At 37.3% G+C, this 17,837-nt stretch overlaps 1 protein-coding gene across 2 annotated transcripts in view; it reads left to right on the forward strand.

Annotated features, from left to right (window-relative positions):
• The window catches only part of LOC142354377 (uncharacterized), a 49,775-nt gene extending 32,414 nt beyond the window's left edge, over positions 1-17,361 (forward strand). The window contains exons 3-5 of one of the 2 annotated variants that reach the window (XM_075406652.1): positions 14,255-14,385; positions 16,397-16,493; positions 17,137-17,361. In XM_075406652.1, coding sequence (XP_075262767.1) covers positions 14,255-14,385; positions 16,397-16,493; positions 17,137-17,282 — 374 coding nt within the window. In that variant the 3' untranslated portion in view covers positions 17,283-17,361. The remainder of the gene's footprint in view (positions 1-14,254; positions 14,386-16,396; positions 16,494-17,136) is intronic. The other variant, XM_075406653.1, reaches the window with a different exon arrangement.
• The last annotated feature ends 476 nt before the right edge of the window (positions 17,362-17,837 follow it).

Genomic DNA, 17,837 nt, shown 5'->3' on the forward strand with positions numbered 1-17,837 from the left:
CTTTGCTGCAGAGGTTGATAAAATGTTGATAATTTTGTATTTTACTGTCAAATTATGGCTTATTACACCCAGTATTATGTCCTGAAGGAATTACACTATAGTGTGTACACGTATTTCAGTGTTTACTATGAAAATTTTGACGATTCAGGTCACGTACCGGGTGCAATTTTTGACTTGGTACCAAACCTTAATTTTGAAATATCTCCCTGAAAACTTAACGGATTTTGGATTTTAATGGCTCGTTGAACTCGCCGTAAGCTCTAGTTTCATTTGATATACGTTACGTTTCGTTCAGCGGTTGTCGGAAAATTGTCCAGGACACGCACCCCCCCCCCCCCCATTTTACCCCATTTTTGACCATTTTGACGGGTTTCAGCTTATAACTTATGGTTCCGGGCTTCTGTTTGTGTTATTAACGGTACCCATAGCATTGTTATGGTACCGGATAGGTTTGGACAAAGTTTCAGATTCATAACCAAATTTTTGGTTATAATTTTGATCAAATGTTGGTCAAATAATCGAATATACGTGGGATTTGCCATTGCACCTTAAATTGTGAATATCTCCCAGCAGAGTAGTTCGATTTTAATTATGTTTAGAGTTCTGAACAGGTCATGAAACAAGGGTTATTTTGATATAGGTAGCGTTTAATTTGGTCCGGGCGTCGCAGAGTTATTGACCTCTGAATACTCGCCCATTTTACCCATGAAAATGACCTCCGGTACGGTACGTTTGATCCGTAATAAGTTTTGATGTAGTTGTTGGATTTTAATTTTGATTGGTGATCTGAACAGGTCCTGAAACAAGGATTAATTTGATATAGGTAGCGTTTAATTTGGTCCGGGCGTCGCAGAGTTATTGACCTCTGAGTACTCGCCCATTTTACCCATGAAAATGGGATCCGGTACGGTACCTTTGATCCGTAATAACTTTTGCTGTAGTTGTTCGATTTCAATTTTGTTTGATGATTTAAAGAGGTGTTCAAACAAGGTTTATTTTGATATAGGTACCGTTTAAATTGAGTCCTGCGTTGTTGAGTTATTCACCTCTGAGTACCCATGAGATTGGGCTCCGGTACGATACCTTTGATCCCTAATAACTTTTGATGTAGTTGTTCGATTTTAATTTTGTTTGGTGATCTGAACAGGTCCTGAAACAAGGTTTAATTTGATATAGGTGCCGTTTTATTTGGATCGGGCATCATTGAACTATTAACCTCTGAATACCTCCCAATTTACCCATGAAATCGGCTCTGGTACGTACCTCTGGTACGTACCCTTGATTCGCTAATGGTGGCCTTATAGTGACCCAAAACACCCGTGACAATCTCCCAAAACAATTGCTGGGTAGTTCGAGTTGTTTTTACAGTGTTATCTTTGAAATTTTTAGAGATGTAGGTTGGGTACTAGGGGGCATATCAGGACCTGGTACAGTACCCAAATTTTGATTTTTCTTGGTCTATAAACCACATCGTCTGGGTCTGATTGATGTTTTCAACTCGTATCTCAATATACTTTAGCATCCCCAGTGTTTCCCCAGTCTGGTGTTATATTATTAGTGCTCTGTTCTTTATGCCTTATGTACGTTGTCTATATGTTCTCTAAAACAAATTTTTTCAGGTTTGTATTGATTTGAAACTTTAATTTGCAACCTTATCAACTTCAGTTGTCTTACCAAGCTACAAGCCAGAACGACATCAAACTTCCAGTGAGTAATATCCATCTCAATCAATCCAATTATGCAATAATAAAATCTTTGTTGGTGAAGGATTGTCTCGTCTTTTCTTTTTTTTTTCTTGTTTTTTTTTTATATTTGAGTTCTTTATCTTGCGTCTTTCGGCGTCAAAGTCGAATGTCATAACCTGAGCAGAATGATATTGAAGAAGATATATGGGCAGGTTTTGTTCTGTCCGTTAGGTTTTGTTCAAAAATTAACTTTGGACATTATCAGCAAACTGAAAAAAAAAACGAGACAACCCGTATTCACCGCGTAGCTCGCCTGTTTTGGTGCTTTGGTGTTTGAATTGGCAATAATAAGCGGCCACTGGTGCACTATTGTAACAATTTTCGGTTTAGCTTGCTTTGTCTGTTTGGTCAGTGGTAGCACTGATCAACGCGTTAGGATTATTTGTGTGTTCTTGCTATAGCAAGTGGTAGCACTTGTTAGTTTTTTTATCGTTGTTTCTTTCACCTAAGTTGTTCTCTATGTGTTTCAGCGCTTGAAAATGAGGTAAATCAAATTTGATATTGAATATTTAATGCTCGCAGTTATCAGCTAAGTTTTTTCCAAAATTCAAACTGACTTGAATAAAACTTAAATAAATTCAATTATTTTTTTTGTACAATTTTTCGCAAGACAGTTAGTTCAATTGTCCGCCGAGAAAGAAACTTTTGTAAGGTCGTTGTTTGGCCCAAAGTGCGTTCAAATCGCGCTTTATTAATAGTCGCACAAAGATACTTGGTACTTTTATTGGCCTTCTCGGTTTTTTTTAGTTTCGTCGTCGCGATTTTTGTTACGACCATATGACGTCACAACCACTTCAAATCTGCTTTCTGTTCATTCCTGCATGCAATTTCATCTGGATTGCGTGCGTGACGTCATCCTCGCTCTTATTGGAGCGAGTTTTTAGCACAAAGTTATTTGAGAGCAGCTAATAGAGGCAGCAAAATCTTAAACAGATTTTTAATGAAAATAGAACATATATAGCCTTCAATGAGTTTTTTGGTCTGTCTTTTTTATTGTTTGTCTGAGACTGCAGATCTACGAAGCTATTGCGGCTATTTTCTGGCAATCTGCCAGCTATGTTTTTTATTTTTATTCCAAGGATTGTTAACTAAAAAGAAAACCCGAAAAATACCGAATAATTTATTTTAGAATGAGTGGCTCTCAATTAACTCCTGTTTCAAATTCCGGTGGTCCCACTGGTCTCAGAAAGAAGTTTGCTAGAAATGCGAATAAGGTGGACGATGTAGAGTTTCCTACGAATTACGTCTTTCTGGTGTACTTTGACTGCGACAACAAAATTTCTGTCTTGAAACCGGGTCACGGGAGTTGGTCGAATCATCTTACTTATTCAATGAAACTCTCCCTGAAAAAGGAAGATTTGCCGTTTAAGTCTGACAAGAAGCCAAAGGAGTTTATCAATGGGTTGGTCATAACGAGTGGCCCTAGTGAAATATTGGAACGAGTAGCAGTTTTAATGACCTTGAAGCTTAAGAAGGGTATGGCTCCCACAGATATGAACCTGACGCAGGAGTTCGAAGACGCGCGACAGGAAATTGAAACAGAAAAGCAACAAGAAAAGGAAAACGATGATCCTAGGAAAAACGTTGGGAGTCAGAAATCAAGTTCTGGCAGTCTGCGAAAACGTTCTAAGTCTTTCCCTGCTATGCCGGTTGAATCTTGTCCGTCGGATTCCGAAGGTACCGACTCTGATCATGAGGCAGATGAGCCAACTTTTCCTGTCGCGTCAACTGACAAAGTTCAGAAAGACATTGAGTCCGTCGTGAGCAAAGCTGAAGTGGTATGTTTTTGTTTCTTTAGCCGGTAGCGGCTATTGTTTTCGGGTAATTTTGAGTAGGTTGAATTGAGTGGGGTAAAATTGTTTTGAGATATCTTCTGTAAAATTTATCAGCTAAGTTTTCAGCGGTTCTGTAACAATTTTGAGATACATAGTAAGAGTTGTTGATAGAGCATCATATCGAAGTTGTTGGATTTGCGATGGGTTTTACTTGTTTTTTTTTTAAACTAAATTGTCTTTTTTTCTTAGCTTGCTCTTGTCAAACGTTTTGAACGACTAATGGATCGAATGGAAGCAAGAATGGATAGAAGTGATAAAATCTTGGACGATCTGTCGGAGTTCGCTAGACGATCTCTGGACGAAATATATCGGCTGTCAGAAGCTTCGGTTCCAATCTCCAATATTAATGATCACAAAATTGATGAAGTAGACAAAAATCTTCCTGAGCTGATGTATAATGGCGTAAATTTGTACAGCCTGGGTGGATCAACTCCTGTTGAAAAAGCATTCAATATAATTATGGAGCTATGGTCTGCAGATGAACGCAGAAAAATTGTCATAAAGCCTAAGAAAACTCTGTCTAATACCGATCGCATTGCAGCGGATGAGGAGCGGACTGAGCTTTTTGAAAAAGCTTTGACATTTGTATTGGGTGATCAATTTTCCAAGAGAGTATTTTCGAATGTTTTACGATTAGTTAATCAACGCATGCGTGAAAAGCGTTTGAAATAAAGCTCGTGACTCATTTGAAAGAATATTTTGAATTTTGATGTAGGTAACTATCATTGCATAGGTCCTTTTCCGAAATTCAATTTCTGGTTCCGAGTTTTTTATCTAAGTATTTATGTTGCCCTGGGTCTTCTTAGTTTCTGGATTTGTTTTGCTGCCGAAAATCAAATTCTCATGCACATTTGCATTAATATTTCATGTTTTAATTTCTCTCAGCTGTTCCTCAATTTCTGCGCATTTTGTTTTATTTTGATCAATAAAGGAAGATTGTTTTTAGATTGAGCTATGTCCAATTTTGTGCCCGGGTTTAAAATGTCCCTGAGCTATTTTGAGAAGTTGGAACGTGGTGTGCGTAAGAGTAATGGAATTGAAGTTGAAGCAGGAATCGGTTGCTGGATGTTGCACAAGGTCTACAAGAGCTCGTAAGTTTATATAAACGCTAATTTTTCGCTTTTTTTAAAAGTAATCTTTGATCCGGTTGGTAGCAATCGGTTGTTCTCTGTTCTGTTTATTGATACACGTTTTCCTATGTTGGTCTCTTTTAGTGTTTTTTTGATCTGTTATTTTTTAGTTGCCATTTTGAAATTATTTTAACATCTCGTGATAACTGTCTCAAATTCTTATCAAAGGCCACACTACTTTTTTTTATGAACTAACAGCTTTGTTTTTACACGGAAATTCCATACGCTTAAAGGCTTTTTAATATATTTTAGATAGTGGGTAAGTTTTTTTGGTAAGTGAATAATTCTGGCAATAAGAAACTTCTCTTTACAGAGCCCTTCCCTTTTTTTCAGAACGAACGCCGAGCGAAGTGTGCTAAAATAAAAGTCAATGGTGAACTCATGTACAAAGGAGAGAATCTCTTGGCCTATGATGGTCCTACAGATGACTATGGTGCTATTGGAAGGTTTCTGGCGCGTAAAATGTTTACGTTTGATGAGAGAGTTGAGTTTTGCTGGTTCGGTCAGCGATCGAATGCAAATTGTGTAGGGCGGAAAATGGCTTCAAAAGAAGATGAATGGTTTTTCAAAGGTTCGATTTTTTGCTCCATTACTATGTTGCCCGTTTTTTTGTATCAAGTATTTTTAATTGATTTTAGAAGCTGTGAGACGACTATGCGGTGATAGTCTTTATGCCCTGAGAAAAGCCAAAGACGCTGCAAACTCTCTGGGCCGTCACGAACGTTCTCGATTATCTCAGAAGCTAATCTGATTTGTTGTTCGGTTTCAACTTTCTTGAATTCTGTGATACATAAAAGTTGTCAATCGTTTTTTCCTTTGGGCGATTTAAACTTAAAATTTTTTTGCTGGTCATTTTTTTTAAGATCATGTCATTTTTAAGATCAATAATGTCTATCCTTGACTACAAAAAGTTTAAACTTTACGCGCAAGTGGCGAAGCAGTTCTCCAAACTTGATATCAGTTGGCAGGAAATTGCTAAAATTGACAGCGAGCTAACACAAAAATGGATCAACACAAATTTGGTGAGTGCCCATGGTTTAAATCTCGATATCAGTTTGAGAAAAGCTTTTCTCTGTGATGTCAAAATTTTCTTGGATTCTGAATACGGAAAAAGTTTCAAACATGTTGTTTACAAACCGGTTTCTTATCTCCAGGACGCTTCCTTTACACAACTTGGAGTTTTTGCAAAATACAAAATAGATTTTAGTACCGAAATACCGGGCTTGATTGGGTACCTAGTGCCAATAGAAGAAGCTGAGATAATACCGGGTTATAATGACTATTCAGTAATGTGTAGTTCGCGCGTGGGAATGCAATGGATTATGTTAGGCCCGATTTCTTTCATTAACGCGTCTTGTAAACCGAACGTTAGTTATGTAAAAGTTGAAAATATTATGGTATGTGCTCCTTTGCGTGTAATTGAGGAGGGCGAAGAACTGACAATATCTTACCACAACCACTTTTTCGGAGAAAACAATAAAGATTGTCTGTGCCCGCATAAGCATTTGCACGGCGATCCCTTCCCTGATATCCCTGTCACTAAAAAGAGAAAAGTAACCAAAATTTCACAAAAACACCAGGAAAATTTCAATTTTAATCAGCGTTTTTCTAGGAAAGGTTTTCCACCGCGTGCTCAAATTTTTTTTCCAGAAATCTTAGATAAAAACGATGATCAACACAGTCACTTAACTTACGATTCTGTTTTTGGTAGCCTTGACGTAAAAGACACTGATGAGACTATACTTAATTTTGTAGGCTGTCGTGACGAAGTTGAACAAAGTTGTGAATCGGATGAAGGATCTCGGGATATTAATCTTTTGGCTATAAATGAAACTCTTGTTGTGCAAAATGTTGAAGATGCTCAGGTCATGTCTACACCTATCTCTCTTCATGTTTTCGAAGATAAACCACCTAATGATGCACCTACTTTTGATCCTGATTCTTTTGACTCGCTTGATTTTTTTTTGTTTGAAGGAGCAGATATTCGACATGACGAGTTTATGAAAAAATTTGAGAAATTAAGTGAAAAACATAAATTATCTGATATTGCCAGAGCAGATATGCTCAAGCTTTTTGCTCAAACTTTACCGTCTCCCAATAAAATTTTTGCAGATCTGCCAATTTACAACCTTCCGATAATAACAACTAATAGTTACGTCGATTCTAAGTTCCTTATTGCTGATTTGATATCTCAACTCGCACTAGTTGCCTCAAAAAATTCGTCTTGTATATTGCAAAGTTGGTCAAATAATTGCAGCTGGGAGTATGCATCAGATGTTTTTTGTCAGGGAGAGCTGCAGTTAGTTCTAAACACAGACGGTGCTCCAGTTTTTAAGTCTAGTAAGCTAGCTGTATGGCCAGTGTGGGTTCAACTTTATAACTTGCCTCCTGTTTTAAGATCAAGTTTCTTAAATATCTGCCTTTTTGGACTTTGGTATGGGGGAAAACCTGATTTTTCGGAGTTTCTTAGCAAACTTGGTGTGGAGATTGAAAATCTATGCAGCGCAGCAACTGACCTGCGTCCACCATTGGGGCGTGTAACATTTAAAATAAGATCAATTGTTTGTGACATGCCCGCTACAGCGTATGTACTGTGCATGAAGCAGCATATGGGTTATAGTAGTTGCCCTCATTGTTTTATTAAAGGCTTCCATAAAAGTAATCGAATGTTGTTTAAGGTTTCGAAAACTTTCATACTGCGAGAAAACGATTCTTTTAAGCGATGTGGCGACTTGGCAGACAAAACAAAACTAGTTGTTAATGGAGTTAAATCGTATACACCTTTGAACAAATTTTTAAGTCTTCCCTGGGATTGTCCAATTGATCCCATGCACCAGGTTTTCCTAGGAACAGCAAAGGTTTTATCAAAAATGATAGTTTCACTTGTCAAAGGTCCATCAGCTTTAGAGCTCGAGAAAACAATTCTAAATTGTAAAGTTCCTTTCGAAATACTTCATAGACCAAAAAAGTTATCTGAACTCAATTTCTGGAAAGCTTTTGATTTTAAGTTGTTTTTCTTTCATCTTGGACCTTTGGCATTAAAAAATGTGCTCTTGCCTAATGATTACTACGAAAGTCTCTGCAAATTGAGCTTTGCAGTTCGTCTTCTAAGTGATAAAGATATTCACTCCTCGGATCTTCGACACGCTGATAATTTAATAGAGCTTTTTTTTTCAAAATTTTGTTAATCTCTATGGAGAGGAATCACAATCTTTTAATTTTCATACCATGCGTCATTTAGTGGAACAAGTGAAGCGGAACGGACCACTATTTCTTTTTTCAGCTTTTTGCTTCGAATCGGCTAACCATATGCTGCTTTCTGCGCTTTCAGGTACCATCAAGAATCCCGAAAAAATGTTTATCAGGTTTTTGAAACATCAAAGATTATTTGAACAACAGTCTATGCAAAACGGAACGACTGAGAAAAATTCTATAATAACTAGTCTAACAAAATTAACTGATTGCTCGAAAAAATTTGTTAGTGAAAATTCAATTGAAGCAGCTGGAGGACGATTCGTTAATGAAAACGGAAAAAAACTTTGTTCCCTTTCTTATATGCGTGTTAATGAAAATTTAGGAGAATGCATTCTTCAAAAACGTGACGGCAGTTTTGTGTTGATAGAGTGTTTTGTTTTAAAAAATGGTTTAAATCATGCTCTCTGCCTTCCATTTGTAGAGATGACAAATTTGAAAATGTTCAATTATTCTGACCCCTTCCCATTTTTTTTCCAAATATCTAATCCAGGGTCTCCCGTTCTGATTTTAGTAGATGAACTTGCTTATAAAACAGTTGTCCTCCCTGCTTCTGGCTGCTATATTGTCAGCGTAATCAAAGAAGGCTATGAGCACAATTAAAAATATTTCAGAATACAGATTTTAATGTTTTTTGGCAATGTTGGTTGTAGAATCAGCATATTTTTTGGATTTAGATTTTTTGTTTGCTTGTGTTCGGTATTTCGTGGAAAAAAATTAAAAAACACAAATGCTTTGAGTAACATTGATACTGCCCTCTAATTTATTTATAGGCTCGATCGGTGGATGGTTACCTTCACCTAAAGGTTAGATATTTCATTTTTTTATGGAAAAAACTTTGCTGATAACTATGTGCTAATTTGAGTTGTTTGCTTTTCGTTCAAATTTGTGCAAATTGCTTTGATTTAGTTCAATACTGCTGATTGGCGATTCCAACACCAAACGGATGAAAGATGACATCAAAAGCGATCCGTTAATATCCAAATATGGTGTTGATATTCTTAGTTTCGGAGGCATGCGATCGAACGAACTCGGATCGCATGTTGTTTTGGCGGCATCCCAATACAAGTTTGTTTTAGTTGCTGTCGGGAATAATGTAATGACTTGACAAAGTTCTTCGACAATGAGGCAAAGCCTCCAATTGAGGTGGCTGCCAATCTAATTGCGTTCAGTCGTGTCTTAGGCAGAAAGGGTGTCAAAGTTCTAACGCTGGGTCTGATAAAAAGACGCGATGTTGATGAAAAACTTGTTCAAGAAGTAAACTTTTATTTATTCAAAAACTTAGGACGCCAGTATGTCCCTTCAAAACTAAAAGAGAAGCATATTGATAATTTCGATAAGTGCCATTTGAATAATGACGGAAAACTTGATTTTAAACAATTGCTGCACCGCTCTATTGTTAACCGGTTATGTTAAATTTGTTAGCCCAACCTTTGCGAATGTGATAGTTGAGTAATAACTCCTTGATTTTTTCGCTTTGAGTTTTAATTGATTTTTGAAGCTCTTAAGATGTTCTTTTTTTTTATTTACATAAGGCACTGTTGGTTCATTTTCTGCAAGTCGATTGTAGAATCGGCTCTATTTTTGATAATGTGATGTCTCTAAATTTTGTTTGTTTCGCTTGGTTGTTGCATTTTTTCCATTGTTCTGCTGAGTAAAATTTTGGTCCTTCATTTGATGTTGAACCCTATCTTCAATCCAATCTTCTTGCTTTTTTTTTGATGGTTCATTGGGTTGTTTGATGTAGAATGATTTAATACCTTACTCGATATTTTATAAAATTCAAACTTTTTATAACGCCACTCAATGTTGAACTCTGAACAAATTACTGTAGCTTATAATTTGTATCAAATCATGATAATTGATTTGACTGCTTTTCCTTTTTTAGTGTCTTAATGTTTTTGTTTTCTCAATATTTAGTGCAATTGGGTTTTTGGTAGGCAGTTCTTCTTTCTGGTTTCTTTTTTTATTTGGTGGCAGTTACTGTCTGCCTACTCATCAAAGGTGCGAGTTTCTTGTGCTCAACTGTGATAAATTTTGTCTGTATTTCAATTATATTAGTGTTCTCTCGATTGTTTTTGAGTTCTTGATTCTGATAGCTTTCAAACCGTTTGTTACTTGATGTGCTTTTTTGGTTTTCTGTATTTGATAAGTTATATCATCTTTGGGAATTAGATAGATGGGCTTGGTTGTGGTCTTCTCTTTTTAGTGCTATGGTGTCCGTTTTTGTTCGTCGTTTTTCTCTCCAATTACGACGTTTTGTGATAAGCACTATTTTAAACTGTTAAATTGTTCCATTTTCCTTTGCTCAGATGACTTTATCTCTGTCATTTTTTGTTCTTCTCTGTTTTGTTTTGGATACGTTAAGTGACATTTGGGACTTGGCTGGGCAGGTTTTGTTTTTCTTCGTTTTTTTTGCTGCTTTGTCATTTTTTCGGATTGTTTTTCTCTGCTGGGCCAAGTCCGGCCTCTTGCGTGATGCACAGTGATTAAACCGACCGTTCTGTCGGCAATTGTTGTGCTTTGTAAAACTGTCTCTATTTCCTTTGATCAGTTGAAAATTTTTCATGTCGTTCCTTCACTTTTCTTTTATCGTTAATTAGTGACTTTAGAATTTCAGTGGCCATTTTTTGTGTTGTTCTCTTCTGTTGTTTTGTCTATTTTTTGTTTTTTCTCTGCCTGCCCGGCCAAGTCCCGCATTTCGCGTGAAGCACAATGATTAAAACCGACTCTTCTGTCAGCAATATGAGTGCTTTGCGAAACTGTTTCAAGTTCCTTTAATCCGTTGACCCCTTTTTTCCTTTGTTGTAGCTTGTTCCTGGTATTTGATGTATTTGATATCTGATTTGTCTTTTCTGATTACTTGTTGTCAGCCTTTGTCTGCTTTTGTTTTGGTCTTCCCCTCTTTTCTCGGCTTAAGTGTTTCCTCTGTCGTTTCTTGTTCTTTTTTTGTGTTTTGTTTTGGATAAGTTAAGTGACATTCGGGACTTGGGTGGGCAGGTGTTGTTCCAGTCTTCGTTTCTTTTCTGCTGTTTTGTCCTTCCTCTGGGTTGTTTTTTGTTTTTTTTTGCCTGCCCGGCCAAGTCCCGCATTTTGCGTGAAGCACAGTGATCAAAACCGACTCTTCTGTCAGCAATATGAGTGCTTTGCGAAACTGCTTCAAGTTCCTTTGTTCCGTTGACACCTTTTTTGCTTTGTTGTAGCTTGTTCCTGGTATTTGATGTATTTGATATCTGATTTGTCCTTTCTGGTGAGTTTTTGTCAGCTTTTGTCTGCTTTTGTTGTGATCTTCCCTTCTTTTCTCAGCTTTTGTTTTTCCTCTGTCGTTTCTTGTTTTTTTATGTGTTTTGTTTTGGATAAGTTAAGTGACATTTGGGACTTGGGTGGGCAGGTTTTGTTTGTCGTTTCTCTGCTGCTTTGTCCTTTCTCTGGGTTGTAATTTGTTTTTTTTGTGCCTGCCCGACCAAGTCCTGCATTTTGTGTGAAGCACAGTGATTAAAACCGACTCTTCTGTCAGCAATATGAGTGCTTTGCGAAACTGTTTCAAGTTCCTTTGTTCCATTGACCACTTTTTTCCTTTGTTGTAGCTTGTTCCTGGTATTTGATGTTTCGTTCCAAGCTGATTAGCTGCTCTTGGTTGGCCTGTTCTCTTTTTTTTCTGGTAACTATTTTTTTAAGATATCGTTTTTAAGATCTTTCCCTTTTTGTAGGTTTGCTTTGTTCTTGATTTTTCCGCTTGTTTTTTAAGTTGTTGCAACAATATGCTGTGATGGAAACATCAGTTTTCTGAGCACTCATAGTGATGACAACCATTGAAAACTATAGTCACTGATTCTGAAATTCTCTGAATGCTTAGTCCTTTTTCTCTTTTGTTTTCTTTTCTTGGTTTGCTTAAATGATACTCGTTCTGCCATTTTTGTCGGCTTCTCTTGTTTTTTCAAAGATGCGCTGTGATGGAAACAACAGTTTTCTGAGCGCGGACGGTAATGACAACCATTGAAAACCATGATCTTTGATTATCAAAGATGCGCTGTGATGGAAACAACAGTTTTCTGAGCGCGGACGGTAATGACAACCATTGAAAACCATGATCTTTGATTATGAAAGACTCTGAAGTTCCATACCTATTTTAGATTTGTTTTGCTGCTTGTAGGTTTGTTTGAAGCATCCTCTTTCTACTTTTTGTTGTTTTTCCATGTTGTTCCATTAATGCGCTGTGATGGTAGCATCAGTTTTCTGAGCTCTGACAGTGATGACAACCATTGAAGCTCATGAATAATGATTATGACAAACTCTGAATGTCTATTGTTTCTTGTTGTTTTAGTGTTTTTCTTTTCTCTCCTTGCCTCTCTTGCCCTTTTTTAATTTCTGGTTGCTTTCTTGCTGTTCTTTCTGTTACTTTCTCTTGCTCTTTTCTTTCTCTCTCTCTCTCTCTCTCTCTCTCTCTCTCTTTCTGGCTCTCTCTCTCTCTCCCCTCTCTCTCTCTCTCTCTCTCTCTCTCTCTCTCTCTCCTCTCTCTCCCTCTCTCTCTTTTCGCTCTTTTTTCTCTCTCTCTATCTCTCCTCTCTCATCTTTCTCTCTCTCTCTCTCTCTCTCTCTCTCTCTCTCCCTCTCTTTCTTTCTCTCTCTCTCTCTCTATCCTCTCTCTCTCTCTCTCTCTCTCTCTCTCTCTCTTTCTCTCTCTCTCTCCTCTCTCGCTCTCTCTTTTTGGCTCTTTCTCTCTCTCTCTCTCTCTCTCTCTCTCTCTCTCTTTCTCTCTCTCTCTCTCGCTCTTTCTCTCTCTTTCTCTCTCTCCCTCTAGGTGAACTTGCTCCTTTCGTCTCTCTAGTTTCATTCTGTTTGTCTAGGTATGCCTTCCGGGCAATTTTTTCTCTTTTTTTTTCTGCTTTTTTTCTGTTTTTTTTTTGTTTTCGCGCGTGTTCTTTGTCCCCGACGCTCCTGCTCGCTCGTTCTCTCGGTCGTTTGCGCTCGCTCTTTCTCCCTCCTGCGCCTGCTCCGTCTCCCTTGTGCGCTCGCTCGTTCTTGCTCGTGCGCTCGCTTGTTTTTTCTCTTTGTTTCTTTTTCCTCTTTGCTTTTTTTCTTCCCATCCCCTTTCGCCTACGGCGATCTGCTTTTCTTCGTGCCTTTGTGTTCAGCGCGTTTTAACCCCACCCTTCTCTCTCGCTCCTTTTCTTTTGCGCTTCAACCCCACCCCTTTTCTGTGCCCCCTCTCATGTGCTTGTGTTTTGCTGATGTTCTTATTTATATTTGTTTGCTTTCTTTTGCAGCAAACAAACCCCCTGCCCTTTCTGTGACCCCTGCTGCAGCGCAAAAAACCCCCTGCCCTTTCTGTGACCCCTTCTGCGCATTTAGATGATGTTCCTATTTATACGTTTTAGCCTTAGCAATTTTAGGGTCTCTCTTCTTTTCTTTGACGGTTAGAGAATAGGTCGAATCCTATTCTCTAATCTTCAAAGAAGCCAAAGAGGCCCATGCAGCAGCTAAGGCACGTTTCCGGCGCTTCTTGCAAGACGGTTATCTTGCAAGAGTCTTGTAAGATGGTCGGTTATCTTACAAGACTCTTGCATTTCGGACGGTTATCTTGCAAGATCTTGCAAGATAACCGTCCTCAATCAACTAGGGTTATTACGTAAAATTTCATTCAAAATAAAACAAGCATGAGTAAACCAAACAAAAAAATTGCGAGAAAACTATTAAGCAGCATTGAATGTTTTCTTGAAAACCGAAGTGATCGTATGATTCTCTGCATATGTTGCAAAAATCTTTCATTTTTAAATAAAATTTTTGTAAGTACCCAACGCTTTCATTGGCAAAATATTTAGTTGAAATATATTATATTTTCGTGAGGGTGGGGGGGGGGGGCTAATAGCTATTTTGGTCCACACCCCAATGATCTTCCCAGAACAATTTTGCAAAAGAAAATTTTTACGGGGGGAAAGAAAATTTTTAGGGGGGGGGGCTATTAGCCCCCCCCACCCTCACGAAAATATAAAATATTTCAACTAAATATTTTGCCAATGAAAGCGTTGGGTACTTACAAAAATTTTATTTAAAAATGAAAGATTTTTGCAACATATGCAGAGAATCATACGATCACTTCGGTTTTCAAGAAAACATTCAATGCTGCTTAATAGTTTTCTCGCAATTTTTTTGTTTGGTTTACTCATGCTTGTTTTATGTTATTTTTTTTCAAGATTCTTGTGAGATTTTTTTTGTTTTCAACTAATGTCTCTTTTTGAGAAACTTTTTCCGGCCTTTTTTCGACGAAATGTAAACTTTTTTGACGTTTCAGAAAACTGCTGTGAGGATCAGACCGCCAAGTATATTCTTCACGGGTACATGAACAGAAATATGACACCTGACGACTATCTGGATAAACTGACAGACTACACTGACGAGCACTTAGGAATTAACTTTATAGGGGTAAGATCATCATCAGAGTGAAGGACAAAAATCGCTGTCACCTATCAGGACCAATTTTTCAATTAATCCAATCTTTTTGATGATGCTTTCCGCTTTTTAGATTTTAAAACTTGCAAAATGCGGCCCGTACTTTACTGGGCCCGTACTTACTTTTGCCTATTCCCTAACTTAGTTCTTAATTTGTTTTTATTCAATAAGTTCACATGCATCGCATAGGCGCTTTGAAAATTATCTACAACGAAAAAACGTTAGTTCATCGTTATTACTTTCTATATAAGTTTCCTCATATTGGTACCGGTGCATGCTTTTAATGATCGGAAAATTGATGATACATTTTGTTATCGTGAGTTTCAAAGAGCTCTGCTTTGTTCAGACTTTGACAAAGAGACTTACAAATTGAGAAAATCACAGCCGACATTATATTTAAAATGCGTAAAATTATCAACTCTGAAGCTATGATTGGCCATTTCGAAACGGTACTCCGTAAACGGGTGAAAATGCGGCACAGTTTTTATTAACTAGCATAACGACTGTCTATCCGTGGTTGTATCCTTCCTCCCCCGCCAGGGGTGCAGCCACGGAGAGGCCGGCTGGAGCGTCACCCGATCGCACACCGAAGATAATGGTCCACCGACTGATTTTTCGACCAATGAGATTGGTTGAGTGTCTTTATAATTAACCTAATTAAGCTTCAATTTTTTTCATTAATTGAAGTAATTACAATCTATTTGTGTAATTGAAGTTTTTGTAGTTTTCGTTAATGCACTGTTATGCTTTTTTATGAACAATTCAGCTAAAGCTACTGAGACTTCTCAATAATGTTTGAAAAGCGGAAACAATGAAATTCTGAATAATTCCACACGATTTTAATTGCCATCAAGAAGTTCCAAACTCCGAGACGAACCCGAGTTGCATAACTTAAACCACACTGCAGCCGATTAGACTGATTTTTTTTCTCTAATTAACAACAGTGTCGAAAGAAGTCGGCTCCAGATTTTTGAAGTATTCATCTGGCGCAGACCATTTCTTTTATTGTTAAGTTATGTAGCTGTTGTCATTGCAACAAGAGTTGATTAAAGTTGTTTTACTTAGATGGCGTGTTTTTGACAATTTTGAACTCAAGCAAAGTGTTAGGTCATGCCTTTTTAAGTCCTAGGGGCCTTTTTAAGTCTTAAGTCCTTGAAAACTACACCTTTGTAACTCAAACTTTAAGCAAATTGCCTTCTAGTTTGTTTTACTACACGTCCAAACTTTTTTCAATTGAATAATACTACCTAACGTCGACTGGTCGGTCAATCACACCAAATTGATAAAACGATGTCGAGTAAGCTGAAAATTTTGGATTGGTGTTTTACTGATGACCTTGGACGCGACAGATAAACGCTTGGTCGCTTGACCGCTTGGTCGCGATAAACCGGAATAGGTTTCGAGATTTTATCATACAGCAATTGAGATGCATAGACACCGAGTTTTATAGTAATGCTCGATATCACTCGCTATCGATTCCTGAATAAATGAATAATTTATTGGTTTCTTTACCGCGATTGAATAAATTATATTTAGAAAAAAATTATGCGAACTCTTGATTGGAAATGTTACCGCTGAAGAATTTCCGAAAATGTTACGTACGTAACTGCTAAATTACTATGAAATACTTTTTTTAATCTTCAAAAATGTAAATTTGAAGTTATAACCACAACAAAAACGTTTGGATAAATATTTAAATTTTCAAAATCACCTCGTAAATATATGAATAGTTTGTTCTTTATACTTCAGTAGAAAAAATTCCTAAAATCTCTTACTTGTCTATCTATTGGAACACGTTCATGCAGTTTGACCATTTCGCAGCTTAGTTTCTCCGTAAATTTATTTTTAGTTTTTTTCTTTTTGGATCTCAATTGGTAAATTATTCCACTTCCTAGAAAAATTTCTGATCAGTTTGCATAGGTTTCTTTAAACATCGGCTTACTTTGCGGTCATATTTTGTAATTGTTTTCAATTATGTTTTTAGGTTCATTATGATGAGGAGAGATGCTTGAATGTGATCACAGAGATAGGTTTTGGTGACCCTCCATTTCTGCAATTTCCTCCAATAACTTCATCTGCCGGTAAATTAATGAAATTATGGATTTGTAATCAAGTTAAAATTGTGTAAGTGAAATTCAGGAAAAAATCAAAGCACAAAGTTTGAAAACGTTTTAAAAAATGTAGCAGAACCTTGAAGAAAAAGTATTGAAACAAACGTTAGGGTCTGGAAAAGGAAAATTAAATTTGAAAAATTTTGATGACAATAAATTTGGCATAAATTATGCATGAATGACTTGTTCTAAACCAAGATGATATCAGGGTAATATAATGCTGGTCTCAAAGTCATCACTTACGAGATAAACCTGAAAACTTTGATAGTGGACTTGTTGTATAAAGAAAAAAATCTTCAGTTTGCTGGACTGTCATCAATAAGACTTGCAATAGTATTCTAATTTAAGGAGTATGATCCCAAAGGTGAAAGTTACTAAAAACTGTTGACAATAACTGGTTGGAGGTTTCCGGTGACTCTTCAAATAAAAAACGTGGGTGGATTAGAGTTTTGGGGCGGATTAGGTGGAATGAGCAAAAGTTAACAAAATCCGCGTACGCCGCTCAGCATTCCTTTCATTGAACTCAAATTGTCACTCTTTCCCCGAAAAATCCTCGACCGTAGCAACTATGAGATTTGATGGGGTGCTTCTCATTAAAAGTGGGTTTTTTAAGGTGGCTTTGATAAACCCTACGTGTTCCCTCCCCAGCCGGGATTCGAACCCTTGATTCTGACACTTCAGAATTTGAGAGCCAGATGGAGATTCGGGTGGTTCAAACACAACATCATGTGCAAAGACCAGCCATGGATATGCGAGTGATGAAAGAAACAGACAGTTAGACCCCCCAAAGACAGCCTTTAACGAACACAAAAGATAATTGGAGATGCTTCCTCCTCCTAACCCCCCCCCCCCCCTCCCCATCCAACTTGAACTATAATTTGGTTTTCATTATCATAAAAGAACAAACTAACGCTTCTTTTCAAAGATATTATTTTTAAAGCTGATCGGTTGGTTGGTAGGAGTACGGGAGAGGAAAAATTTTGAAGGATTTGAGTACTCACAGAAATTTATGTATTTATAATGCATTGTTACCATAGAATAAAGGTTTTGTGGCTTCAATGGCTTGGAGAATATCTTTCGGTGAAGTCATAAAACAGTTATGGATTCAGCGTTAAATTTCAATTGCATGGTTGCAGCGTAATCATAAAATGGCATTCCTTAGTCTATAACCGACGGCTATCTTGCAAGATCTTGCAAGAATGTTGCAAGAGTCTTGTAAGATTACGTAACATCTTGCAAGATCTTACAAGATTCCTGCAAGATCTTGCAAGATAGCCGTCGGATATGCAAGAATCTTGCAAGATAAGCGTCGGT

This window comes from Convolutriloba macropyga, chromosome 15 (assembly GCF_964194025.1).
Source record: "Convolutriloba macropyga chromosome 15, txConMacr16.3, whole genome shotgun sequence".
NCBI lineage: Eukaryota > Metazoa > Xenacoelomorpha > Acoela > Convolutidae > Convolutriloba > Convolutriloba macropyga.